The sequence below is a fragment of the Podarcis muralis genome, chromosome 13 (assembly GCF_964188315.1).
Source record: "Podarcis muralis chromosome 13, rPodMur119.hap1.1, whole genome shotgun sequence".
In the NCBI taxonomy this organism is placed as follows: domain Eukaryota; kingdom Metazoa; phylum Chordata; class Lepidosauria; order Squamata; family Lacertidae; genus Podarcis; species Podarcis muralis.
This window is the reverse complement of record NC_135667.1, coordinates 19,792,870-19,820,212: the sequence shown is the minus strand read 5'-3', so window position 1 is coordinate 19,820,212 and position 27,343 is coordinate 19,792,870. Positions and strand designations below refer to the sequence as shown.

Below are 27,343 nucleotides of genomic sequence, written 5' to 3'. Positions count from 1 at the left end.
CTTTGCAAGAGAGGAGTTGCAGGATCAAAGCTTCTTGCCAAAGTTCAACTCCTTTGTAGGTTAATCAACTGCCCAATCCTGCTCAGGGAGGCTTACCTCTTAGTTGAGTTGGACTTATTCCCGGGAGGATAAAGAGTGCCTAGGATTTCAGTCAAACTGCAATCCTATATGGGTTGACTTAGAACTAAGTTCCATCGAGATGAATGGGGCTTACTCCTAGGTAATTTGGGAATAAGATCTTAAGTAATTCCGTGTACAAAGAGTCAGTCACACTTTCTTGGCACTTGTATACGCAGCAGTTTACATGCCTGCAGTACAATCTCATGTTTCAACCAACATATGGGAATCATGTTACTAAAACAGAAGTTACTTCCATGTAGAGATCCGGTAATGGGAAACAGCCTATAGAACCAGAGCAGGCTGGCGGTGAAAGAATCTTGAAAGAATTTCAGTCTAACTTTGTGGCTTTGAAATATGGCAATAGAAAATACATTGAATATTTTTGCTCTTTATGCATCTTTAGAAATCTACCTTGAACAGTTTGCTTCCTTGCTTGCTACGTGTTCACATCCCTCTTAAGATATCTCGTAATCAAATTCTGCACAATGGTTCCTGAGATCAAAAAAGCAGGTTTTCTTCTGTGTTTGGATACAGTTGGGTGCCATTTTGAATCGTGATGGTGGATGGAACCCTTCAGAATTGCTCTGATTGTGACCACTGATGTCAAAGCTGCACTAATTTGGGAGTTTCTTAGAATTCCTGAGAAATGCCTAGTACGAGGTGGCTAGTGCAATCGAAACAAGGAATCGGTGTTAGATAATCAAGTTGATAATTAAGAATGGAGGAAGGAACATTGAGTGAATCAAGAAAATGATTAGAGTGAAAGGAGAGTAAAGTCAAGATAGAAGAAGAGATTAAAGAAATAATGAAATGTGTTTAAGCTAGTTGGAAAAACAAAGTAGCGTAACAAGAATGGCTGGAAGTCAAGTCACTTGGTGGGTGTCCATGTGGGGTAGGTGTATAGGTATGTTGATATGTATAGTATAGCTTGGTAATGTAGGTATGTTTTATGTTATGAAAATAAGGTAGTGTGTTGTGTATGTGTATTGTGTAAATGCAAATGTATGTGTTTTATATGTTAATAAAAAAGAAAGGAAAAAAAGAATGGAGGATGGAAAACTAAATCAGCAGAGGGACTTAACTTTTGGACTATCTAATAAGGGCAGAAGGGCTGTGTACCAGGGAGAGGGAGGACCATAGTTAGATGCCAAAAGTTACCGCAGTTGTACTTTGTTGGTATATCGATACACCTGAAGTTTAGAGTTCAGGGACAGCTGGCTGACCCTAGCTCTTACTAGAGTCTGAGAAATGTTTGTTTTAAATATTTCCAGGGTAGTTGACAAGTGATGTACAGTGGTACCTCGGGTTAAGTACTTTATTCGTTCTGGAGGTCCATTCTTAACCTGAAACTGTTCTTAACCTGAAGCATCACTTTAGCTAATGGGGCCTCTCGCCTGCTGCTGCACTGCTGCTGCACAATTTCTGTTCTCAACCTGAAGCAAAGTTCTCAACCCTAGTTACTGTTTCTGGGTTAGCGGAGTCTGTAACCTGAAACGTATGTAACCCAAGGTACCACTGTAGTTGGAAGGGACCCTAAGCATCATCTAGTCCAATCCCCTGAGGTGCAGGAATACGCAGCTGTCCCATACAGGGATCGAACCTGCAACCTTAACATGATCAGCACCACACTCTAACCAACTGAGCTATCCAGGTGATGTAATAAAATCTAAAGCAACCCCCTACCACTACTATTTATTATTTATTGTTTTATGCCTTTCCTCCCAAGAGCTCAAAACATGGTTCTCCCTGCCCCGTCCCGTTTTATCCTCACAAGAATCCTGTGAGGTAGGAGAGGCTGAGAAACAGGAGACTTGAAACAAGATAGAGAAGAAAGCTGCATAAAAGGGTACCATAAAATGGAAAGTTTAAAAAGCCCAGGAGAATTTTTTTTGGAAAATTATTCTTTGGTGCCTGAAGTAGGTGGGCTGCAGGAATGCCCCCCCCCCCCCCATGAAAAGGAAAGCTTTCCTTTTGGGAATTATAGGGACAGGACTACCCAAACTCTACAGAAATTTATTCATGTATGTGACCACAGCGGCAAGAATGCTACCTGCCCAAAAATGGAAAGAAGAAGAAGTCCCAGCAAAAAAAGAATGGATACAAAAACTTATGGAATATGCAGAAATGGCAAAAAAAGAAAAGAAATCAAGATAACAAACTTTTTATAAAATAATGGAAATTGTTTATTGAATATTTACAAAGAAATTGTAAACAGGTAAGAACATTGGTAGGATTATAACCTGCAGTTTCATAAGAGTACCGGTATATATTTAAAGTAGATGAATGAATGAGTAAATTAAGTTAAATTGGATATGCAGAAAATATTAAAAAATGAATTTAAGGAACTGCAGAAAGAGGAGGAAGTCAAGTTTTGAAGTGTTAAAATGATTATAAAATTATTGAAATGTATAAAATAGAAAATCATAAATAAAAAAGGAGTGCCCCTGGTGGAGAAAATTCCAGCAGTGAGAGGCCACCCCTGATAAGGCTCTGCCTCAATATTAGGAGTTTCCAGGTCTGTCAGTTTATATGTTGTGGAGGCAGGGTGGCGTTGGGGGAAGAGATGATGGCTGATGATAATGTGTCCCCTTGCAAACTACCTCTGCGGTGTCCTTTTCATCCTGCTCCTCACGGAACTGTGCACTCTACTCTCCAGAAGCAGATGGGGAAGAGTTAAACCTACCAGACAGCTGCGAAAACTCAGTCAGCCATGCAAATACTTCATTTCACCCTGACCTTTGGCCAAACTGTGAAGTACCATGATGTGAGGGCATTTCAAGAGTTTCTGCTGGGGCCCTGCTCTCTCTCTCTCTCTCTCTCTCTCTCTCTCTCTCTCTCTCTGAGTGAAACTTGAGTTAGCATCCCTAACTAAGGAAAGGCAGTGCTATGGGGAAGTTCTCTGTGCCAAAGTCGGGGGCGTAATGACATATTCAACCGTGACTGCCAAAACCTCCCTCCTTCATCCGCAAAAGGCTACCTAGTTTTAAGTGCTGTTTTAAAGGACTAGCTCTTTTTCTAATAGGATTGCTTCCCCACCCTTTGTTCTGGTTATTGCATTTGTTTTCAGATTGCACCCTCATTTTTTGCTTTAAAGTGATGTTTGTATTTTGTTGTGAGAACTGTTTTGGTTGAAGGGCGAAGCGCCAGCATCTAGAATGAAGCGGATCATTTTTTACAAGACCGATTCCTCCCACCCCACCCAAAACGGCTTCCTTCTCTAGCCCCTCGCCTCCCCATCTTTTTGCTGATTTTTCCATCTTTCCGGATCGCTCCAGGCAAAGCCAGTGACGTGAGGATCCTTGAACCCAGTGTGGGAGGTTGGGGGGGGCAGGGAGGAAAGGGACCATCGCAAACAGCTGGCACAATGTCTCCCCCACCCCACTGCTAAGGGTCAGGAAGGGGGGTCCTGGCAGCATCAATGCCCTATTCATTCGCCTGGCGTCATTGCAAGGGTGAGAGGTGGGAGGAATGGAATGCGAGGGCCAAAGTGTGCCAGGGAATACAAGAGGTGCCCCTTCGGATCATGAGGCGCAATTGTATTCCCAGCCAGTAGCATATGGGAAGGGAGGTTTTTTGCATCAATAGGCAACTTTGTATGGATTATATCCGGAATATACTGCCACAACCCCCTGCCACTGGTTGTGGCGTTACACTGGTGCTTCTTCCAGTGGTCGTTGGTTGCAGGGAGGGTGTCTGTGGACACTTGACTGATGACCCATCATTGGAGCACAGCATCATAGCCTGTGTGGATACCCAGAGCTTCCTGAAATGCATCTTAAGTTGCGTCCACCTGCCAGGTAGGAGGAGAAGGAAGTGAAAAACTGGTTGGGTCAAGCTAAGGGTGTGGAGAACAGCAGTTGAGCTTTGGCAAGCAGGAAAGATAGTTTTGGATTTCAGGATGCTAGACAGATTCTTCTCTCTCTCTCTCTCTCTCCCCCCCCCCCCTTGCCTTTCCTCTAAGGAGTTCAGGGTAGTGCATCTGGCTCTCTCAAGGGCCAGCCCTATTGTTAGGCAGAGTCAGACCGTGGTGGTTTTTGCAGGGAAAGCACTGTGGCAAAACAACAACAGTAAGTGCTTGAGCACAGACCTTTTAAGAACGGACCTGTTCCTAGACACACTGTGCGAAAGGAAGTCTGGATGAGCCCTAACACAGCTACCCCATCTGGAAGGTATCTGAGTTGTGTCTGTACTTACGGCTGCTGCAAATTAGGCTTGAAAGTCATGCCTGCTGCAGTTGGCAGAAGTTGGTCGGGGTGTGAATGTGCATTGCTGAGAGAGGCGCACTGTCTAGTTGTCTAGGATTGGTTCGTCGGCCCAGGAACTCTTCTTGACCCCCTGGGGAAAGATTTGCCAGAAGCAATATAACGAGGCACATCTGCTTATTTTGTGCGAGAGACACCCAGCGCAGGGAACTGAGCTTCCCCTGGCAAAGAATGTGGATTTGCTTTTTCAAGCCCAGGGAATTTGCAGCCTAGAGGCTAACGTGCTTTCCATTGTTGCAGCGGTTCTCTGAACCTCTTCCTTTCTGTAAGCTGAGAACCAGTAAGATCCTGCCTATCCCTGCCCTGGAGAAATCTAATTATAGGCAGCCATCTATTCTTTTGAATTCACCAAAGTGGGGTATGCTAGGCTTCCTGCTCTATCTTTCTGCTAGGTGTATTAGCCTTGGCTACAGACGTTAGTCAGGAGGAGCCACATAGCAGTGGAAGGGACCATGATGCGTTCTGTATACAGGACGCTGGTTCAATCCCAGCCATCTCCACTTAAAAGGATCTCTGAATGTTTTGGTAATGGTATGCACAGCAACTGAAAATGTGACTTGAAATGCAACAGGGAGGGAGGAACGACCTCGCTGTGTTTTCAGCTGCTAACATGTGCATAGCTTTAGGCTCAGAGCAGACCCATTGAAATTAATGGACATGACAAGCCCATGAATTGCAATGGGTGTACTCTGGATTACTTAGTTGACTAAAACTCATAGTTGTAGGGGACATAGATGGCTGGCTGAAATCCCACTTACCTAAAGCACTAGATATATACCCCCAGCATGGTTAGAGTGTTGGGCTGTGACCTGGGAGACCAGGATTCGAATCCACACTCAGCCATGAAGCTCACTGGGTGACCTTGGACCAGTCACTCACTCTCAGCATAACCTTATTTTACAGGGTTGTAATGAAATGGGGAGGAGGAGAACCACCTTGAGTTCTTTGGAAGATAAAGGTGCTATATAAAACTGTAATAAATAATAATAGAAATAAATAACGGAATCAGTAACGCCAGTGGACAGGAGTGCCAAAAGGGTGTTTTCCGACAGTCACTGTTTCTGGGTGGTATTCAGTCACATACTGCCCAATTTAGGTTGCGCAGTTAAAGTTGATTGGGAGGCCTTGTGCAACAGATTCACCTCCCTGAAAAACCTTGCTTTTTAATGACAAGGAAAGTGATGGGAAAGGCCGTGAAAAGTGTGGGGGAACACTTGCTTTGAAGCAACGGTCATCTTAACCTCCTTGCAAACAAATGAATGCCCACTGGATAGTCAACATCGTCTAATCTCCCTGCTAACAAGTCGGGATGAATGCTCAGCAAACCAGATGCCTAGAAAGACCATGAAGTTCTAAATGTCTGCTGAAGAGGGACTCAGAAATCGCTTCCAGGGGTTAAAAGCCTCCATTATTAAGAAATGCAGGCCTGAGTGTTTAACAACAAAGGGGTGATTTAACTGTAGAATTCTGCTGCCAAGGGAAGGGGTGGAATTTCCCATCTCACTGAGTTGACACTCTCTCGAATGAGATGCTTTTGCCAGACACAAGCAGGTGGGCTTGATCCAAAAATAACTAGAGGGAATTTGCTGGCAGGGGTTGAACTGGGGAGCAGGTTTAATGGTTTCAACACTCTATTCTGACTTTCAGTTCAAAAAAAAGAAACGATGAAAAAGAATCAATGAAGCCTGCAAAATTAACAGTGTGTGTGTGTGTGTGTGTGTGAGAGAGAGAGAGAGAGAGAGAGAGAGAGAGAGAGAGAGAGAGATACTGGAATAAACGGAAAGATTTTAACAGGGGCTGATTGGTGTCTCCTGCTGCTTCTAAGAAAATTGAATTCTGTGCCCAGGAAACTAAAATTCTATGGTCAGCAACTTAAGTTAGATGAAGCAAAAGAACATATGTTACTACACTTATTTTTCACAATGCTGCTTTATTCTATCATTTATAAATGTATTTTGGGTTTTTGTTGTTGCCAAATCTGGAATGGGAGGGCATGAAAGGGATGCAGGTGGGAGAGAGAATGGAGAGAAAGAAAGGGATTTGAAACCATGTTTGTCAGATGGGAACAAATAATGAAAGAATGGATTTTGCATATCTTGTCAGGAAACACTTGGTTGGGGGTGGGGGTGGGAATATAGTCTCAAGAGAGAGATCATTTAAAAACATAATATGAGCTTTCTGGATCAACCCCCATGCAGGACCTACTGAGCTGGATAGACCAATGTTCTGACTCAGCAGAACCCAGTTCCCTGTGTTCCAAAGCTGGTGGGATGTGACCCACAATTGTGTCAAGATCTCGCCCAAGTTGCATCACACAGACAGTACAGTGACCATCTTTCTGTGGGAGGAGAAAGAGGCGGGGAAAGAAAGGATGCCATGAAGGATGGTTTGGTCGAGGTTGTCAAAAGTGGGTTCCATGAGGCTGAGGGGTTAAGCCCGGGGTCCCCGGAGAAGGTTAAAGACCTGGTGCCTTACATTCCCCCAAAGCGCTGGCCCCAAGCTGTGGGATTCTGGTACTGTGAACATCACATGAAGCATTCTTGCAACAAGCCAGCATTCTCTTTTCTTTTCCAGATCAGCATTGGGTCAGCTGAGGACCATGTCGGAAGGGGACCGGCCTACGAGCGGCCTGAGCCAAGCCAGCAGCACAGTCACCATCTCTTCCGTCTCCATGGGAACGAGGGTGAGGAATTGGAAGTGGTCCGAGCCCTCTGGACAGGTGCTGCTGGGGCGATAGATAGGCTTCCAGAGATCCTGCTCGCCTTGTCTTCCTGAGCTAATGGGCTTTGCAGCTTCATTTGCAAGGAACACCTGAATAGTGTTTACCTCAGGAGTTGGCAGCTTGTGCTTTAAAATAAACAAATAACCAAAGCTCTTTTTCGGGAAAAGGAGAGTTCTACAATAACCATGCGAACAAGTCCACAACATTTATGAGGCCTCAAAACATTCACACTGGCAGATGTATCCCTGCATACCTATGTGAGGGCTTCTCCATATTTCCCGCTGCTTTCTCCCAGGGAAAACCGCTCTTTAGTGCCCAATCAGAGCAAACAGGGCAGTCTGGGACAAGTGTGGATGAGCCCTCAGTCATTTGTGGCACATTTGTGACCTGAAAGGAAGGGAGGAGGGGATAATCATTTTTCTCTCGGTTTACAAAGGCTTTCTTTCTTTCTTTCTTTCTTTCTTTCTTTCTTTCTTTCTTTCTTTCTTTCTTTCTTTCTTTGCTCTGCCTTCACCCTAAGGTCCCAGGACAGGTTACAACAATTAAAACATAATGTTTAAAACAGTTTAAAACAACTTACTATCGCAGAAATAAGGCGAGTCCTAAAAATCCCCGATGTCAAACACCAGGGTAAAGAGGTACAAACCTTTGTACGGTGAAGATGCCAGACAGTGCCGGATTTACGTATAAGCTAAACAAGCTATAGCTTAGGGCTCCAATCTCTTGGGGCCCCCCAAAAAGTATACTTCTTCTTAATTATATTTCACTATCCATATACTTCTTTTTAACTGTATTTCAGTTCAACAATTACTTTGATAAAATACATATTTTGTTATGTGCAAATGGTTTTAGATACCTATTAGGTCCATAAATTACCATATAGCATATATTGAACACAAAAAACAGCGGCAGTTTGTTGTTGACAAAGGACAGCTGGACATACAAAGGGCCCCATTACCTTCAGCAGCTTCATCACACCTAAATCCGGCCCTGATGCCAGACACACTGTGGGGCAGAAGTTCCACAATTTAGGGGTTGCCATAGAGAATCCCCTCTCCTGGGCTATTTCCCCCAGCTTCTGAGGGTGATGGAGCAACCCATGAACTTTACTAAAACCATAAATAAATATATGGTTAGGGTTGAAAAGACTTGCTTGGGAGATGGTAATTAAATTAATTTGAATGAGTTGTGAACAGCAGCTCAGATGTCCAGTGCTTATACCATGGGAAGCAGCTCATTTCACCAACATCAGAATGGTTTCATAGGGATTTCCATTATTACAGTGATAACGTATTGCACCTGAGTATTTGAGGAACATGAGGCATTTTTATTTACCGTAACTTAATTATATCAGAAGCCACTGTACATTCAAAGAATCCCCAAATGCTGTACAGAGAGAGAATTATAGAACAATACAGATCCCAGAACTGTAAAAAACAACAACAACCCCAACAAGGATTAAAAACTGCAGGAATAAGGCAGACCAATCTTGGAAGGCTTGGAAGACAAGAAAAGTTTTCAACAAATGTCAAAAACAATGTTGGAGCTTGCTTCACTCCTAAGGGGAAGCGAATTCCTGAAGTCTGGTGCCACAGTGTTGAAAGCGCAGGCTCAAGTCTCAGCACGCCTTGCCACAGGGGTGTTGGGCATCAGCAGCAGTGATTGGAATAGGATGTGTGTGGGGAGAGAGAGAGAGCTTCTCAGACGCCCCGATCCAGAATCATATGAGGCTTCTAAATACCAGATTCAAATACTTGAATCTAGCTTGGTAGCCAATTGGCTACTGGCATGTGACATAAGCCTATGTAGAAAGAGGCAATGTTTACCTTGCTTGTAAACAATAGATCTTGAGATTGTCTGAGGCCATATGCACTCTGCCACGATGTATTGGGAATATTCTCTTGGTCTGTTTATGTGTAAAATATTTTATGTAACAGGGACACGGGGGGGGCGCTGTGGTCTAAACCACTGAGCCTAGGGCTTGCCGATTGGGAGGTCGGCGGTTCGAATCCCCATGATGGGGTGAGCTCCCGTTGCTCTGCCCCAGCTCCTGCCAAAGTGCAAGTGGATAAAAGGTACTGCTCCGGCGGGAAGGTAAATGGCATTTCCATGCACTGCTCTGGTTTCGCCAGAAGCGGCTTAGTCACGCTAGCCACATGACCCAGAAAAACTGTCTGCGGACAAACGGGTCACGTGGCCAGCATGACAAGCTGCATCTGGCGAGCCAGCGCTGCACACGGAAACGCCGTTTACCTTCCCGCTAGTAAGCGGTCCCTATTTATCTACTTGCACCCGGGGGTGCTTTCGAACTGCTAGGTTGGCAGGCGCTGGGACCGAACAACAGGAGCGCACCCCGCTGCGGGGATTCGAACCGCCAACCTTTCGATCGGCAAGCCCTAGGCGCTGAGGCTTTTACCCACAGCGCCACCCGGGTCCCTCAAGTCCAGGCCTAGGTAGTCCCAAAACATCTGGAGGGCCGAGTTTGCCTATGCCTGCTCTAGTCTAGCAGTGTTGAAAGCACTGTACCTTTAAAGCACTTTTGAAATATACTCTTTCCCTCAAAAAATTCTGGACACTGCAAGTTTACCCTTCACAGAGCTACAGTTACCTTAACAAGCGACAGTGCCCAGAATTATTTGAGGGAAAGACTGATGGTGCTGCAAGGCTGTAGTAGACAAATAACAGCATCCCTCCCAGAAATTGCCAGTTTCTAAGCCACACTCATAAAAAGTGCCAGTTCCTTTGGCTTATCATCCTTTCACTTATCACTTTCCTGGGGTAAAAAGTTTTAGGGCTGCAGCACTTACTCAGGTTTGGTTTCTTTTGGAAGGAGGTCATGGGAGGCCTATTGGCATTGTGTAATATTTGCATTTGAACTGATTTACATAGGTGGAGGCAGGCACAGCTTCAAACACTTGAACTGATAGGCAACATTACATCAGGTCTCTAGGGAGGCAGCCAGCAACCAGAGATCACCTTTTAGAGCTCCAAGCTCAGCTTTTTGTGGCCTTCCCAGTCAAGCTGAAACTGCGGACTTCTCTTCACATAAACACCTGGATTACATCATCCTTAGTCAATGGGTGGCCATGGGGTGGTGGTGGGGGGAGTGGTCTGCCTCCAATGCTTCTTTCTATCTACATGCCCACAACATTCCTGCAACAGTAGACAAGGGGCTAAGTATTTAGTTCCCTATTACAACATATCTCAGGGCTATTGACCACTCTTTTGTCAGCTTCAGGTATTGCCTCAGGGAAACCTGCCCAATAACCCTATTTACAGAAATCTGATAGGAAACCTGTTGCTTTTTTCATGTGGGATTTAATCAAATGCTGGCAAATTCAATTTGTGCAGCTGAAGTTGATTTGGAGCTTTTGAGCAACAATATCCACTTGTTCCTAAAATTGGGCCTTTGATGATAAAGCAGGTCTGGAGGGACCTTTGGCCTCCCAGATGTTGCTAGACTACAACTCCCATCAAGTCCAAAGTGTGTGGTCAGTCGCCAGGGATTATGGGAGTTGTAGTCTTAAAACATCTGGCAGGCTGAAGGTTCCCCACACTTGTGATAAAGGGAAGCGATTCTCACCAGGCTTGTAAATAGCATTAGCCCACATTCTTCCATTTCTTTCCTTACTTACCTCCTCCCCCTGCTGTTTGACCACTGCCAGTTTTGGATTGTAAGCTCCTTCAGAGCAGGGACCATGCACATACTGCCTAGGTAAGGCTTTGCAGTTCGTAGGGTACTTTGTCCACCTTGCTCCCTGGCTTGCATTCAGCTCTCACCTGTGTCTCCTAGAAGTTGTCAGCATGTGACAGCAGCCACACATTGTGAAGGGCTTTGATTGGCCAGCTAAACCCGGTGAGGGCAGCCAATGGGTCTCAAATCCTAGATGAGTTGGGGACTTCTCCTGCATACAAAGACAGGCTCCAGCGGATTGAGTGGACGAGACCAATAGCGGGTGCAACGGTCAAGAAGACGGTTTCTCCCTGTGCTGCAGAGGGAAGTGAGGGGCAGATGGGGTTCCTCAGCCTGGGAAGGCAGCCCATCTAGGAGAAGGAAAACTCTGGTCCTAAAACTCCACTGCCTTGTGAGATATCTTCGGGAGAAGAGAAGGCTAAGGAGTAAAGCCTACACAAATCTGGAGTCCCTAAGACGGTTGGGTGGCGCTTTGTGCGCCTCCTTCCAGCAACTCCTGCAACCATGCTGGGACCAAACGTATTGCTCTGCTTTCCTTTGGACCACATCAATGAGATGGAGAGGGGGGAGGTCTTGTTGTCTGGGCAGCCCAGGACCTCCATGCATGCTCCCCAGGCTTGTGCCCCGTTAGGCAAGGTGAGGCCATGGTTTGACATCACCCCACAGAGGCGCACTCCATTGTCTTGAGACAGACCGATGCCAACAACTGATGGCGTGCTATTAACAACCCAGTATTGCATTTCACCATTTTGTCTTCCGCAGCCACGCTCAGCCCGGCCTGTCCGGAAGGTCCACGCTTTTGGGAAGAGGGCAAACTCCATCAAGAGAGACCCCAACTCGCCTGTCATCATGCGGGGGTGGCTTTATAAACAGGTAAAAAAGTGCATGAGAAACGAAGGGGGTTCCTTAGCTCAGAAGCAGCCAACATGGTTCCCTCCAGGTGTTTTCAGCCACATCTCCTCCCATCTGCCCCAGCCAGTGTGGCCATTGGTCAGGAATGAGGGGAGTTGTTACTGACATAATATGGATGTTATCACGTTGGCTGTGCATTAGCCTGAAGGATGAGTGGCTGAATGTTGGCATGGGTGGACCCAAATAGAACAAGGGAAGCCAGAGGCTGCTGGTGGCATCACACGCTCAGCATCTGTCATTCTCGGGCAGCTGTTAGAGCTGCAGTGTCACAGCAGCAGGGGCCACCACAGATGAGACCATGCTCCCCACCACCACTGTCAGTGTTGCCAACACCGCAATAGATCAAGATCTTGCAGAGATTTTGAGATCTTGCCCAAAGTTGTCATGATCTCGCCCCAAATCAGTGTTGATGGTGGTGCCACTTAACGAGCAGCTCAATAAATAGCCAACGTCATGTCATCTCCCTGCAAGGAAATCAGGACGAATCTTTGATAGAGAGGTCTTCTGGAAGTAGCCCATGTCCTCTAGCCAGGGGCAGAATGTTTCCCCTCCAGTTATGGCAGAAAGCCACATGTGTGACAGTTAGCAGCTTTACTACCAATCCTGTACCCTCTGATAAAACAATATGTTTGACGTAACCAAGCAGAATGATCAGGGGTTCTCCTGGGACTTGATGCCCTGGGCACCTTTGATCTCCCTTTTTCCTTTCCTTTCCTCCTCCAGGACAGCTCTGGTCTTAAACTCTGGAAACGACGTTGGTTTGTCCTTTCTAATTACTGCCTCTTCTACTACCGAGGTAATTGGGATTTCCCCATGGTTCTGCCAGAAGTGGGCGGAAGTGATGTCATTGTGCTTTTGGAGGGAGGGCTTTTTTCATGTCTCAGGCAAGGTAGGCTGGTCAAGCATCGGAGGGTGTGCCTCCTTCCTCCTCCTGTTGCTTTCTCAGCCTATAACATTCCTTATGGTCTGTCTGGGAAGCAGAGCTGGGAAAATATGCTGTAGGTTGGGGTGGAAGGCTCATGGGCCTCCAGCTGTTTACAGTGGCGTAGCGTGGGTTGTCAGCACCCTGGGCAAGGCAAGTAATTTGCGCCCCCTAACCTGTGGGGGTAGGGGGCGCAGGTAGGGGCAGAGAGCTGCGAGCGCGCCTCCCCAGATGTTGCGCCCGGTGCGGCCGGCCCCTCCTGCACCCCCCACGCTGCGCCACTAGCTGTTTATTCCTTTTACTTACTTATAAGCATATTTTTATACTGTTGCATCAAAAAATACATCAAAGTGGTTTACAACAAGACTTTCTATATGTATTCTAAAAGCCCACATGTTCTGTATCCAAATCTAAAAAGGGTGTGCTGAGAATTTGCTTGCTTTCATTTCATTTTCGACTCTGCTCCTGACTCTTTCTGGTGGAGGAGTTCAGCCTTATATATATCCTTTTTCTTCTGATTCCTCAGATTTGCACAAAACCGGATGTTGTGTTCTTTTGGTTCATCAGATTTGCCCAAAGCCAGAAAACTGCACAAGCAGCTATACAGTTGCCTGGCTCTGTGCTTTTGTGTACTTCTTGGGTGGGGGATATTAAAACGCAAAACAAGATGAGGACACAGCTATCTGTGGTCATGCCCTATTGGCACTTAACTGGGGTGATAGAATCCACAAACTAGAAGGCAGGGAAAAACACAAAAGATAACTCCTACTGGTAAGAATAGGAAAGACCGAAATTGTTTCTCATACGGAAATTAAAATACGTGTGGGTGTGGACTACTCCAGTGTAATTCAAATTTTGTGTGTGGGTGTGGATAAACAACTAAATAGTGCTCAGATGCGGACAAGCCCTTTTGTCCCCCAACATAAGCCCTATGGTTGAGAGAGAAGGCCTTGACTCTTCTCCCTACCAGCTGCATCTTAGGCAGTGGAGTGGACCGCTAGCCAGGTTTGACGGATTGGGATCACTAGTTCAGGCCCCAGAGACCTTGAGGGCCCCACAGAGCTGGAGGGGAAAACCTGTGGCTCTTCAGACGTTACAGGGATCCAACTCCCATCAGCCCTGACCCTTGGGCAGGTGGGCTGGAGCTGATGGGCACTGGAGTCCCAACAACATCTCAAGGGCCACACAGGGTTCTTTCCATCTTTAGGGAGAAGTGCATTGAAGCGACTTCTTAGAATCATAGATCTCAAGGGTCCTCTAGTCCAGTGTTTCCCAACCTTGTGCCTCCAGCTGTTTTTGGCCTACAATTCCCATCATCCCTTGCCACTGGTCTTGCTAGCGAGGGATGATGGGAGTTGTAGTCCAAAAACAGCTGGAGGCACAAGGTTGGGAAACACTGCCTAGTCCACCCCCACACCCCAAATGTAGGATTCTCCTGTGACTTTTTCTTTCCTTTGGCAGGGTTGGAAATGTGTGTGTGTTTGTTTTCCAGACAGCCGCGAAGAGAAGGTTTTGGGCAGCATCCTCCTCCCCAGCTATGAGATCCGGACAGCGTTCTCCAAGGAGAAGAAGAACCGGCGCTTCATATTCAAGGTCAGTCCTCCCCCCAGTGGGATGCTTGTTTTCTTCCAAGGTCTGTGACTTTGCTGTCACCCAAGGTCTGTTGACAGCCATGAGTGATGGGTGAGAGATTCAACTTAGTTTGCATTTGAAGGTGAACTTAAGTCCCACTGTGCAAAGCAATAGGAGAACCCGAACAGAGTCGTCCTTCGGAACCCGCATTTCTGCATATTTTGCAATGCACACAGTGTGTGCATATACTAGGGGAAACTGTGCACGTAAATGAAAACAGCATACAAAAATGCATTTTTATTAGGGGGAACTGCTTTGCAAAAAATGTGTACATGAGGCAAAATTGCACACGAACATACGTATACAGTGGTACCTCGGGTTACATATGCTTCAGGTTACATTCGCTTCAGGTTACAGACTCCACTAACCCAGAAATAGTATCTAGGGTTAAGAACTTTGCTTCAGGATGAGAACAGAAATCGTGCGGTGGTGGCGTGGCAGCAGCAGGGGGAGGCCCCATTAGCTAAAGTGGCGCTTCAGGTTAAGAACAGACCTCCGGAACGAATTAAGTACGTAACCAGAGGTACCACTGTATTAGGAGAAAATTGCCGAAGAATTTTCATGAAGCCTTTTTTTTTAAAAAAAAGAAAGCTAATAAATCGCAAACTGATGTGGAAATGTGGGGAAATGACAGGCAAAATAAGAAATGGAGAGAACCAAAGCCGACAGATTCTCTCCTCCATTAGCCAGCCATGCAGAAAGCCCACCAGAAGCCCTCAAGCCCACCCTCGCCTCTGCTCTCCAGCTGTTGTCCACCAGAATTTCCGTATGCCTGCTGCCCCCTTGAGGATGCGTTGGGCCACTGCAATGACCCCTCTTTTTCTTCTTTTACCTTCCAGGCCGAACATCCTGGCATGAGAACCTATTATTTCAGCGCAGACACCCAGCTGGACATGAATAGCTGGATCCGCGCCATGAACCAGTCGGCCGCCGCCGAGTGCGACTATGGAAGCTAGTAAGGGCTGGGGACGAGTGTATTCTACGCACAGCCCTGCGCTGGCTGGCTGGCTGGCTGGCTGTAACCTTGCCTCTGGGGTTCTCTGGTTTGGGGATGGGACATGAACCCATCAAAAGAGGGACTGAGAAATAGGAACTTTTGAAAGGGAAGCAAGTTCCATTATGGTCAGGATCGTGGAGAGATTAAAGGTGCAGATGTTTTTAAAGTTTTCTAGGAGAGAGATTTGGTTTGCTTAGGATGGGAGACTCTTCTTCCTGTTATGGTCCCTTGGGGAGGGGGTGTCACCTATCAAGGACCACATCCAGCGGCTGAGACAGATGCCCACTGTGGGGAGGAGGGCAAAGCCAAAAATAGGCAGTGCCGCTCGCCTTTCTTCCTTTCAACCATCGCCTTCTCTCTCTCCTTCTGCCACCCCCCACCATCGCCCTCTGCCTCCCCACCCAGCAGGCTGCCCAGAGAGGGACAAGTTGCTGATGCCAGACACCCAGACTCGTCACTTTGAGATTAGTTTTGAAATTAGCCCGTGGACACCCTTATTTTAGGAATACGGGGTGTCTGGATTCATGGGTTACCCAGAAGCGACGTGGGCGAAATAGGGAGGTTAAGCTGTGAGCTTTGAAGGAGTCAGCTAGGTTGCGGCACAGGCTGGTCCATTAGGGCGAAGCAAGGCATGGCCCCATCCATCTCAGCCTGCCCTCAGCCGCTCCACATCTTCCTTCCTTCCTTCCTTCCTGTCATTGACTCTCTGGCGCCACCTACTGTTGGGCTCCCTGCATTCCGCCCTACCAGTCTCAACGGCCACCACTGTGAGGTTGGACGCTGGGTGGGGTTGGAGGGGGAGGAATCTTTATTTCAAACTCTCTGCAGGCAAAGGCGAAGGTCATCGCAGGGGAACCAGCCACCTGGGCTTTGATACAGTCTAAAAAAATCTTCCCTTCTGTCCCTCAGCAACCGGAGGGGTCTCCAAAGCCAGTCCCCGTCCACATGCACCAGCTTTGAGGACGTCACGCTCACGCAGAACGACTACGCCAAAAGCGCAGAATCCCTGGAGATCGCCCGTCTCTCGGAGGCACACGACGGGGAGGCCTCGTCGTCCGACAGCCTCCACGTGCAGGACAGTCAGGAGGGGACTCCGCGGCTCGGGAGGACGTCGTTGTGCAGCTCGCTCAACGGTGGATACAGCCACATAAGGAAAGAGCAACCAGATTTAAGGTAAGTCAATGGGTGGAGAGAGAGGGAGGGAGGGAGGGAGGGAAGAACCAGTTTTCCACCAGGGGGCGCCATGGGGAGCTAATGATGATTGGCTCCCACAGGTGCTGTTGGGGCGGTACTTAGATTGTCATGTTTGTTGTTTGATTCTGTGCCTTTCTATTTTTCTTCCCTCTGTTTCCATTGGCAGCTCCCTGTCTTCCCAGACTCACGGAAGCCCCTCGCCCGTCATCCACCCCAAGCTCTCCTCCCGGCCGCGGTCCCCCTCCGAGAGCCCCACGCCTTCCTCCCCATCCCGGACCCCTCAGCCTTCCCCTCTGCTTTCCATCCGCTCCTCTCGTTCCTACTCCCTCCCCCTGACCCCTGCCGAATCGCCTCAGATACCCGACGCCCGCCAGTCGCCCCCTCGCGCCCGCAGGAAGCCCCCGAGACCTGCCGCCACCGCCGCACAGGCCATCTCCTGCGAGGACCTGTCCTCCGCGGCCTCCCCGAGGGGCCTCGGGCGCCCCAACACCCCCATGGGGCGCGTGGACATTGCCCCCGGCGAGGGCCCTCCCAACAATCCCTATGCCACGCTGTCACCCGCCACCAGGGGGCGCACCCTGACGCCTGCTGACCGGTATGACGTGTTCCCCTCTTCCGAAGACCCCTATGGCAGGCGTTACGCCCGAAGCCCTCACCACAGCAGGGCCCAGCCCGTGGGCGAGGAAGGCCTGGCGCCCTCATTGGCAAGGCAGCTGCCGCCCAGCAGAGTAAGTAGAGGCTGCGGAAGCAGTGGGCATGGCGGCTCTGGGTTTGGGGCTTATCTTGGCTTTGATCCACCCCAGCGCTAACCTTTCCTTTCCTGCCAGTTTGCAGACCGAGGTTATCTCTCTCCGCCAGCTGGGACGTCCCGTGCTCTGGTCATGTCTCGGCTACATGGGCGACTGGTGAGTACCGGGGGCTGCGTTCTCCATCTTTCCCGTTCGCCATGGTCCTCCTCTCCCTGGCCTTCCTCTCCCTGTGACACGGAAACAAACGAGTCTGTTGGCTTGAATGTCTCTTTCCCTGCTCATGACCTGGGCTGTGTGTACCCTGTACTTAACGTTTCTGAAATCCTGAGCCAAAGGAGTCTCAATTCTGCAGCAGGAAAAGCTCGATTCCGCAACTTGCGTAAATTATGCAAATGTTGAGCTACAAACTTGCTTCCTTTAAAAAATAAAAAGATTTTTTTCTTTCCTTTTTTTCTAGAAAGCTGCATTGTGCGGCCAATATTATATTGCGCAGTCTTTCTGTGCAATTTGTGGCATACCCTATTTAGGGAAGTTTTTAATATTTGATGTTTTATTGTGTTTTTAATACTCAGTTGGGAGCCACCCAGAGTGGCTGGGGAAACCAGCCAGATGGGCGGGGTATGTATGTATGTATGTATGTATGTATGTATGTATGTAAATATATATATATGTAAATATATAAATACATACATACTATTATTATTATTACTATTACTATTATTATTACAGTCATACCTCATGTTACGGCTGCTTCAGGTTACGTGTTTTCGGGTTGCGGACTGCGGGAAACCCGGAAGTACCGGAACTGGTGACTTCCTGGTTTCGCCACTTCACGCATGCACAGAAGCGCCAAATCATGCCTGCGCAGACGCAGCACTTCAGGGTGCGAATGCTGCGAGTTGCGGATGTGCCTCCGTTACGGATTACGTCCGCAAGCCGAGGTTCCACTGTATACCACACAGTCCTGCTCATGAGCTTCCCTGGCTACTCTCCCTAACACTTGGCTTCCCTTTCCCTACAGATCACCCCCCACTCTGCCTCCTCCAGCTACCTCCACCTACCACCCCTGCCCCCCCTGCCTAACCGGCCCACCCCTGGGAAAAGGACGTCTTTGGGAACCACGGTATGTGATTTCGTGCTTGATCCTCCCTTGAGTCTAGGACTTATCAAACGCTGGCTTAGCAAAAAGAATAGGCTGGCCAGGAAAGGACAGCAGCACATTCTCTGAGTTCTGTTTTAATACCAAATTGTCCTCCCGTCTGTAATGGTTAACACTGGGCTCCACCATTCCCCCACCCCACCCCCGTTAGCTTAACATTGGATTGAACAGCCCCTGAAGTAGTTGGTCTTTGAAGCCTTGGGCAACTTATCCTGATAAATACGCCCTCTTAATGCTGAACACTTAAATGTCTTGGGCATATTTAATTTTATTTTTTTTTAAATATAGTTTTTATTATTTTTCCATTTAACAATATATAATCATATCATTATTATCCACTTTGCCGCTCTAGCTCTTTCTAGCCTATCAACTTCCTTCCCTCCCGCCTCATGATATAACCTTTATATCATACCACTTTATGCATTTTCCAGTTCTAATTACAGTCATTACAAAATACCTCAAAATTTAAGTAAATATAAAAAGGAAGAAAATTTCTCATTACAAGTCTTCAGACAACCCTGCTAGTGATTTCAATCGCTTACAATGATCTTTCAAATATCGTGTAAATTTACTCCAGTCCTTTTGAAATACTTGACTGTGCTGCTTTCGGATTCTTCCCTTCAGCTTCGCCAGTTCCGCAAAGTCCATCATTTTCACCTGCCACTCTTCTTTCGTTGGCACTTCTTGTTGTTTCCATTTTGGGGCTCAAAGAATTCTTGCTGCTGCTGTTGCATACATAAACAGTCTTTTATGGGCATATTTAACTGTCGTGGTGCAACAAGCTGGCGTTTCTCCTAGGAAACCATGTGGGAAGTTCGGGGGCTTATCCAGACATGCCTTTGCATCTTGTTCACACCAACCATTTCTCTGTCCTTCCAGTGCCGGACTCTGGTGCGAGAGAGGAGCATCCATTCTGCCGGGGGGCAGCGATTTGAAAGCGACACTGATGTACGCATTTCTGCTTCTTCTCATATCAAGGGTTCATTTGTGTGTTGTTGTTTTATTAAAAAAAACTTTAAAAATTATTTGCATCCAGCTTAGGAAGCATAGAGCATAAACATCACTTTGAGCAGGGGCAGGGGAACCTGTGGTCCTCCAGGTATTTGCTGGACTCCAACTCCCACCAGAGATGATGGTAAAAAAGGTAAAAGGACCCCTGACCATTAGGTCCAGTCGTGACCGACTCTGGGGTTGCGGCGCTCATCTCGCTTTATTGGCCGAGGGAGCCGGCATACAGCTTCTGGGTCATGTGGCCAGCATGACTAAGCCACTTCTGACGAACCAGAGCAGCGCACGGAAACGCCGTTTACCTTCCCGCCAGAGCGGTACCTATTTATCTACTTGCACTTTGGTGTGCTTTCGAACTGCTAGGTTGGCAGGAGCAGGGACCGAGCAACAGGAGCTCACCCTGTCGCGGGGATTCGAACCGCCGACCTTCTGATCGGCAAGCCCTAGGCTCTTGGTAGTTTAACAATATCAGGAGGGTCACAGGTCCCTGCATCCTTGACTTACGAGTAGATTGAGACATTCTTTCAGAAGAGGGAATGCCTCATTTATAAAACGGTGTTTGAAAGCTCATTTTTTAAATCTCTTGCAAAATAAGTAACAAACCTACTTCCAAGAAAACGGGGTTGGGATCCACTGTGGTGGTCACTGCAAAATAATTAACATTAAACTGGGTTGGAATCCACTGGAGGGTCACTGCTCAATGCTGAATTTACAGAGAGTTAGTCCTACAGCTTGTTTTATTGTCACCTGCACAGCTGTCAGGAACACCCCCAGATTTTTGCCACTTTCTGTTTACATTTTCAAGCAAAAACCAACTCAGAGAAGTGCCTCTCTTCTGACACACAACACACAAGGCTTTGTTTGAGACATTTTACTACACACTGAAATTGGCTGAAGGTGGAATAATTCCCCCCAATAAAACTGTGTGCATGGGTTTCATGCTGCAGCACGCCAGTTTTCTAACAGCATTAGAAGTCGCCTGGGGTTTTACAGGGTGGGAAATCACCCTGTAAAACTGGATGTGCCCAATGTTTTGTTGTCTTGGGTGAGGTCAGGAGAGTCAAAAAATAAAGTGCTTTTTCACACAGCGCACCGTTAGACTGTGGAACTCACTCCCACAAGAGGCAGCGAAGGCCACCAAGCTGGGATGTTTTAAAAAGAGGATTAGATACATTCATGGAGGGCAAAGCTATCAAGAGCTACTATCCCATGGGCAGAGTGCAGTTGTGCTCATGTCCTGCTTGTGGGTTTTATATGGCCTCATCCAGCTCTCCTTATGGTTTTTGTTGTTGTTGTTGTTGTTTTTAAATCTGTCTGAATTAATTTGGATCTCATTTTTAGTCCATTAAGAATTTGAGTTTATTAATTTAAACGATTAACTGACTGGCCTTTGGAACGCTACATTGTTAATAGCGTAACCCATCTCTGATTTGGAAGCTCTCGGGGGAAAAAGAATTTCGCCAGGGCTGTCTTAAGCATATGCGGTGCTGGGGTGCAAAGATCTGCCCGGTGGCCCCCCCTCCCCAAGTTGCCCAGTCCCAGGTGTGCAGGAAGGCAGAGCTGGCTGGCCACCTCAGTGTATCGCTAGCTCAGTCACCCCCGAACTTGCGGCACAGAGCTGCCCGCAGCAGAAGAGCCTGCCATGGCGCTCCGACCGACAGGCGGGCATTTCCTCGGACTCAACTCTTGGGCCCTGTATCAGCCAGCGCTCTCACAACACCATGCCAGACATTTGTCCCAAAGTGGGTTTGCCTGCTTTTATAAAGCCACTATTGTATGTGCTGCAGCACCTTCTGGTGGCTTCTCTTAGATTTGCACCCCCCTCTCTCTTTCTAGGCTCTCTTGACAAAACTTTGCGGCCAGGACAAGGTGCTTCGTGGTCTCGAAGAGGACACGGCACAGCTCCGGGCAGAAAAGGTATGTCTTACTTTACCCTCATTTCCTTTTTCCCTTACTTCTGCTATTAAACCGGCCATCTGATTTATTTTGGCTTAAGTTGAAATGGTTGGCCTCTTTTCTTTTTTTTTAACAGGAGCGGATTGAGAAAGCCTTGGAGGTGACACGCCTGAGGCTGGAGGAGTTTAAAGGCCAAGACGCCACGATGGAGAAAATCTGCTACCAGCAGAGGCAGCTGCAAGACGAACTGGTGCAAACCCGAGCTCGCCTCTGTGATCTAGCGCTGGTGAGCTGCTTTTATTCCCATGTGGGAGGTTGAGCTGAGAAAACACTGTACAGAGATACCTCAGGTTAAGAACTTAATTCATTCTGGAGGTCTGTTCTTAACCTGAAACTGTTCTTATCCTGAGGTACCACTTTAGCTAATGGGGCCTCCCACTGCCGCTGCACAATTTCTGTTCTCATCCTGAAGCAAAGTTCATAACCTGAGGTGCTATTTCTGGGTTAGTGGAGTCTGTAACCTGAAGCATATGTAACCCAAGGTACCACTGTAGCTAGGGGCAAAGGAAGGGGGCTGCAGTGGGGGTGGATTGCCCCGGGTGCCACCACTGAGGGGGGGATGACAAAATGCCAGGCGGCACCACGGGGTCTGCAGCGCACCCAAGCCACACATCTGTCCTGGGAGAGACACAGTGGCTTAGGCTCCACACTGCCCAAACGGTCTGCCCACCGCCTCCCCCCTCAGCTGTAGGGCGGCTGAGTGGAGGAGGCAGACAGACTCCTTGGAGGCCCCACGGAGCGTCCTGCCCCAGCTGGCCCCACCCTTGGGCACAGGGCACACACGCCGCCCCAGGCGCCCAATCGGCTTGCTCTGCCGCTGACTGTAGCCATAACCCCCGAAGCTTAGGTTGAAGGGCTGTGTTGAGATAGCGATGGGATGCTCACAGTAGCTGTGCAGTGACTAGTTCTCGGTTAAAAAGGTAAAGGCACCCCTGACCATTAGGTCCAGTCATGGCCGACTCCGGGGTTGCGGCGCTCATCTCGCTTTATAGGCCGAGGGAGCCGGCGTACAGCTTCCGGGTCATGTGGCCAGCATGACTAAGCCGCTTCTGGCGAACCAGAGCAGCGCACGGAAACACTGTTTACCTTCCCGCCGGAGCGGTACCTATTTATCTACTTGCACTTTGACGTGCTTTCAAACTGCTAGGTTGGCAGGAGCTGGGACTGAGCAACGGGAGCTCACCCCGTTGCGGGGATTCGAACCGCCGACCTTCTGATCAGCAAATCCTAGGCTCTGTCGTTTAACCCACAGCACCACCCGCGTCCCAGTTCTCGGTTAGTTCTCAGTTAATACTACAGATCAGAGATGAGGTAGAGGCTCCTTTCGGTTCCCCGTCAAAATTCCTCCAAGTTGCAGCAAAAGTCAGTCTACTTAAATTGCCCCCTCTCACCTCCTTCGAAGCCAAATTGAGAACCTGGTCGCATGAGGAAGTCTCCTACCCCAAGTGCCTTGCATACAGACTGGTTGGACTTTTAAGACTTTTTTTCGCTCCTGAAGTTGACCCAGCGTAGAGCAGGGACTCCTGCCTTTGACGCTAACTTTTTTCTTTCAAGCCCCTCAGCCACAATGCTCAGGCAACACCCTCCCACTGGGGATACACAGCAACATTTTGTTGCTGTGCCTGCTTATCCTTTCTATTCGACCAATGTTCAAAGGTGCATGCCCGGTACTTAGAGGGCCAGAACCTCTGTGCACAAGAAGCAGCAGGCTTACAGAGACCCCCCAAGTTTACAGAAGTACAAAAAAACTTTGGGAGGGGGGAAACATAAATGCATATTGGGGGCACCCTCAAGATAACCCAACAAGGACTGAGAATGCCCAGTGGCCACTGACTGCTGAGTGACTATTGTTGTTGTTAGGGGGCAGTTGCGCACAGAACGGTGGGTGGGAATGGATGGGAGCACTCCATACTGCAACATTTTGTTGCAGATCCCATGTGTGTGTGTGTTGTTAAAATATTAGGCAGGAGGCATTGAAAACAGCATCCTTCACCTTAAGCTGTATAGCCCACCCAGGATTCTACGACCTCATTCTGCAGCAGGGGTTTACCAGGCCTTATCTGCAGTGAATCAGCACTTCATAAGGGATCTGGATAAGCCGCTGAGCCTTTGTTCTTCCCCAACTCAGGACAGTGAACGAGCGTGGGAGGATTACGCCGCCTTGGAAAATGACCTGCAGATGGTGAAGGGTTCCTTGGAGCATATCCGGACTGTGGGGCACCCCCAGGTATGTGCTCCCCATTTCCAAACCTCTCCCTACCACTTTTTTGTGGTACTTTGCAAGCATTCGGGCTGTGCATAGTTGCTGCAAAAAAGTGACAAAACTCCAAATTCTGTACTCTGAGAAGTCAGGTTTTGTGATCTGAGCACTTTGTGCAAATGAAGACAATTTTGTCAACCGTCCATACACACACACACACACACACACACACACACACACACACACACACATATTCTGCTTTTCAATTTTTTTTTTTCTGCTGGGTGGGTGGGAAAATGAGCTGACCACCAAATATTAAAGTCCTCCTCTTCTGACCTGTGAAAATCCACCTCAGTCTTCGTCCTGGCCCTGTATTTTCTGGGATTCACATCTCATGTTTATGTCTGCTGCTGCCACATGGGCTAAAAACCTATTCAAAAATAATAACAAATGATTCTTGATTCCGTGCTTCGTAACTGCAACCTGCTCAGTAGTTGGTGAAATAATCCAACCCCCAAATGGTCTTCCTCAGAAATAAATGGCAGGGTTGAGATTGCGGAATCGCTGCTAGATTGAGCTCATGGCTCTGATCTGGAGGTAGTGTGGGTTAGGGGGCATGTGGAAACATGGTACCCCAGGCCCAGTGGCAGAACATCTGTTTTGCATGCACAAGGTCCCAGGTTCTGCCCCTGGCATCTCCAGGTAGGACTAAGAAAAACCCCTACCTGAACCCTTGAAGTAAAGGAGAGGGAGCTTCAAGTCAAACCTCTCTCTATCTGTGACTCTTCCCCAGGCCACGCCTCCTCTCCCCAGGCCACGTCCCTTACCAGACCTTCGTTGCTGAGCTGGGAATGGAAAAGTTCTTCCCCACCCCCCATCCCCTGCCCTGGTGTCAACAATCCTGAGCTATGCAGGCTTGGTGCAAGGCAGCTTTCTATCTTTCTGCACTAATTCCTGTTGCCTCCACCTGTCTGATCCTTTCCTCCTTAGGACCAAGTAGCTGCCCAGCAAGATTTGTGGAGGATCCACGACATCCTGGCAGGACTGAGATCCAGCCCAGCCAACCACCACGCCCTAGAAAGCAGAAGATCAGGTGCTGAACGCAATACTGTCCTAGGAGCTGGGAGCCGGCAGCCCAGGAGGAGGAGGAGGGAGGGAGGGGGGATCTTTAGCAGGTGTTGCCCCTTATGAGTCCTCGTTTGTAACATCTGAACCTCTCCATTGCAGGTGTGTCTCCAGCTACCACCCCAACTCTGGATTCTCATCTGGGTCCAAGCCACACACCCCAGCAGCTTTGTGCAGGAATGGAGGTATGGGGTTGGTCTCTGAGTTCAAACGGTACATTGGCTTCACCATCGAGACCTTGGGCTTAAACCACTTTGAAGTTAGGGGTTCTGTGTTTTAATTGTGGGTGTTTTTGTATTTCAATATTGGTGCCCCTGGTTTTGGTAAGCTACTTAGAAGCCTATTTGGGCATCTCTCTCTCTCTCTCTCTCTCTCTCTCTCTCTCTCTCTCTCTCTGTGTGTGTGTGTGTGTGTGTGTGTGTGTTTATGTACTTACTCTATGGCTAGATAAATACAGTCATACCTCATGTTACGTTTGCTTCAGGTTGAGCGTTTTCAGGTTGCATCCCACGGCGACCCAGAAGTACTGGAAAGGGTTACTTCCAGGTTTCGCCGCTCGCGCATGCGCAGACACACAAAATGATGTAACGCACATGTGCAGAAGCGGTGAATTGCAGACACACAGATGCGAGTTGCGTTCTTTTCAGGTTGTGAATGGGCCTCCGGAACGAATCCCGTTCACAACCAGAGGTACCACTGCAATATTTATTTCATGTACACAGCTTCATTGTAAAGACAAGCTCAAAGCAGTTTACAAAAATAGGAAAAGCAACTGACAACAACAATTTAAAACTTTCATAAGTTAAAACAGCCGTAGACTAAAAACGGACTTAAACTTGCATCAGCAATCTGGGTAGGCTTGTCTAAACAAGATTGTTTTTAGCAGGTGCTGAAAAGGGAATAGTGAAAGTACCCGCTTGATAGCTGTCTATCTATAACACACACACACACACACACACACACACACACACACACACACACAGGCAGACTGAGGATGCATCACTAATAATGTTCACCCTTTTTCTATGGGCGCCTGAAGGAGTTTGACTCATCTCCTCCTCCCAAATCCACCCTGTCCTTCCACGAATCCACCACCAGCCACTTGCCAGCCACAGTGGGCCAGCTGGACAGCCCTCGGGCAGCGAATCCGCCTGTAAGTTTCTACCCTAACAGCATCCTCAGTTCCCTCCTTGCAGCCATGCCCACTTTCTCTTGGCAGCGACTGAGGTTCACTGACGTTGTGTTCTTTGCCGGCAGAGTCCACCTGCTTCCTGCAGAGGGCAACAGGGGTCATCACGGCAGTCAGATGCCACCAGGCAGCCTCGATACAATTCCTCCGGTGAGCCCGCAGAGTCCGAGAAAGTGAGGGCAAAGGATGGGGTTGGTCCAGGTGAGTGAGATGCGGGAGGAACACGGATTTACGTATAAGCTAAACAAGCTATAGCTTAGGGCCCCACTCTCTTGGGGGCCCTCAAAAAATTGAAAGAAAAAAAATGGATGTACATTTCCAAAATATAAGATAAACAAACAAATAAAATAAAACCTACATACAGCAACAGTGTTTTGTGTTGTTTAGGCTCCTATGATGTAAGTAATGGGCCCCGCCTGCTAGCCTGCTCCCTAAAATATCACTGGTTTGCTGACGTCTAAAAATAGGGTGCCTACATTCTGCATGGACTGGTTGCATGGCAAATGGCTTTAGATACCTATTAGGTCCATAAATTACCACACAGCATATATTCAACACAAAAAACAGCGACAATTTGTTGTTGACAAAGGACAGCTGGACATATAGGTAAAGGTAAAGGGACCCCTGACCATTAGGTCCAGTCGTGGCCGACTTTGGGGTTGTGGCGCTCATCTCGCTTTATTGGCCGAGGGAGTCAGCGTACAGCTTCCAGGTCATGTGGCCAGCATGACTAAGCCGCTTCTGGCGAACCAGAGCAGCGCACGGAAACGCCGTTTACCTTCCAGCCAGAGCGGTATCTATTCATCTACTTGCACTTTGACGTGCTTTCGAACTGCTAGGTTGGCAGGAGCAGGGACCGAGCAACGGGAGCTCACTCCGTCGCAGGGATTCGAACCGCCGACCTTCTGATCGGCAAGTCCTAGGCTCTGTGGTTTAACCCACAGAGCCACTCGCGTCCCAGCTGGACATATAAAGGGCCCCATTACCTTCAGTAGCCTCATCAAACCTAAATCTGGCCCTGTACACACACAGGGTGCCTTCTCAGGTCTCAAGTTTCAGTGTGGGTTTACTTGGGTAGTTGGCATTTGCTTCTTAACCCACGGTGTGTTTTGGGCGCTTCTTGTTAGTGAGAAAGGTGGATCCCTTCATTCTTTTCACAGCTTTAGTTGTGAAACTTTGGATGCTTTAGTTGAGATTGGACTAGATGGCCCTCGGTGTCCCTTCCAAATCTCCCGATTCTATAATTCTATGAACTCTTACTTCCCTTTTGAATTACCCACCATTCCCTTTCCCCGCCCACTTTCAGAGTGCTGCTTTCCCATTGGTCAAGCAAGGATTCCGCCATTGGTGCTTGCCATTGGTGGCTTGACCTGCCCTGATCTTGACACAGAGTGTGATGCATAAGAGCAGCCTTTTGAGTTGCGTTGAGGGCCTATCCCTGCCAGGACAGAGGTGGGAACTAGGAGAGAGAAACAGAAAACTTGGTTCTGCACCCTCCGAAT

General features: G+C 48.2%; 1 protein-coding gene across 4 annotated transcripts in view; it reads left to right on the top strand.

Moving 5' to 3' along the window:
- PLEKHA4 (pleckstrin homology domain containing A4) overlaps positions 1 to 27,343 on the top strand; it is a 51,214-nt gene that overhangs the window by 17,167 nt on the left and 6,704 nt on the right. For 3 of the 4 annotated variants that reach the window (XM_028701900.2, XM_028701899.2, XM_028701898.2), the window contains exons 2-18: positions 6,957 to 7,065; positions 11,561 to 11,671; positions 12,434 to 12,506; positions 14,125 to 14,225; positions 15,104 to 15,219; positions 16,171 to 16,434; positions 16,622 to 17,183; positions 17,283 to 17,360; positions 18,226 to 18,327; positions 19,243 to 19,311; positions 21,208 to 21,288; positions 21,404 to 21,553; positions 23,456 to 23,554; positions 24,518 to 24,620; positions 24,755 to 24,837; positions 25,692 to 25,805; positions 25,910 to 26,042. In XM_028701900.2, the coding sequence (XP_028557733.2) occupies positions 6,982 to 7,065; positions 11,561 to 11,671; positions 12,434 to 12,506; positions 14,125 to 14,225; positions 15,104 to 15,219; positions 16,171 to 16,434; positions 16,622 to 17,183; positions 17,283 to 17,360; positions 18,226 to 18,327; positions 19,243 to 19,311; positions 21,208 to 21,288; positions 21,404 to 21,553; positions 23,456 to 23,554; positions 24,518 to 24,620; positions 24,755 to 24,837; positions 25,692 to 25,805; positions 25,910 to 26,042 (2,323 nt within the window). In that variant the 5' untranslated portion in view covers positions 6,957 to 6,981. Of the gene's footprint in view, positions 1 to 3,724; positions 3,918 to 6,956; positions 7,066 to 11,560; positions 11,672 to 12,433; positions 12,507 to 14,124; positions 14,226 to 15,103; positions 15,220 to 16,170; positions 16,435 to 16,621; positions 17,184 to 17,282; positions 17,361 to 18,225; positions 18,328 to 19,242; positions 19,312 to 21,207; positions 21,289 to 21,403; positions 21,554 to 23,455; positions 23,555 to 24,517; positions 24,621 to 24,754; positions 24,838 to 25,691; positions 25,806 to 25,909; positions 26,043 to 27,343 lie in introns of those variants that run through there. The other variant, XM_028701897.2, reaches the window with a different exon arrangement.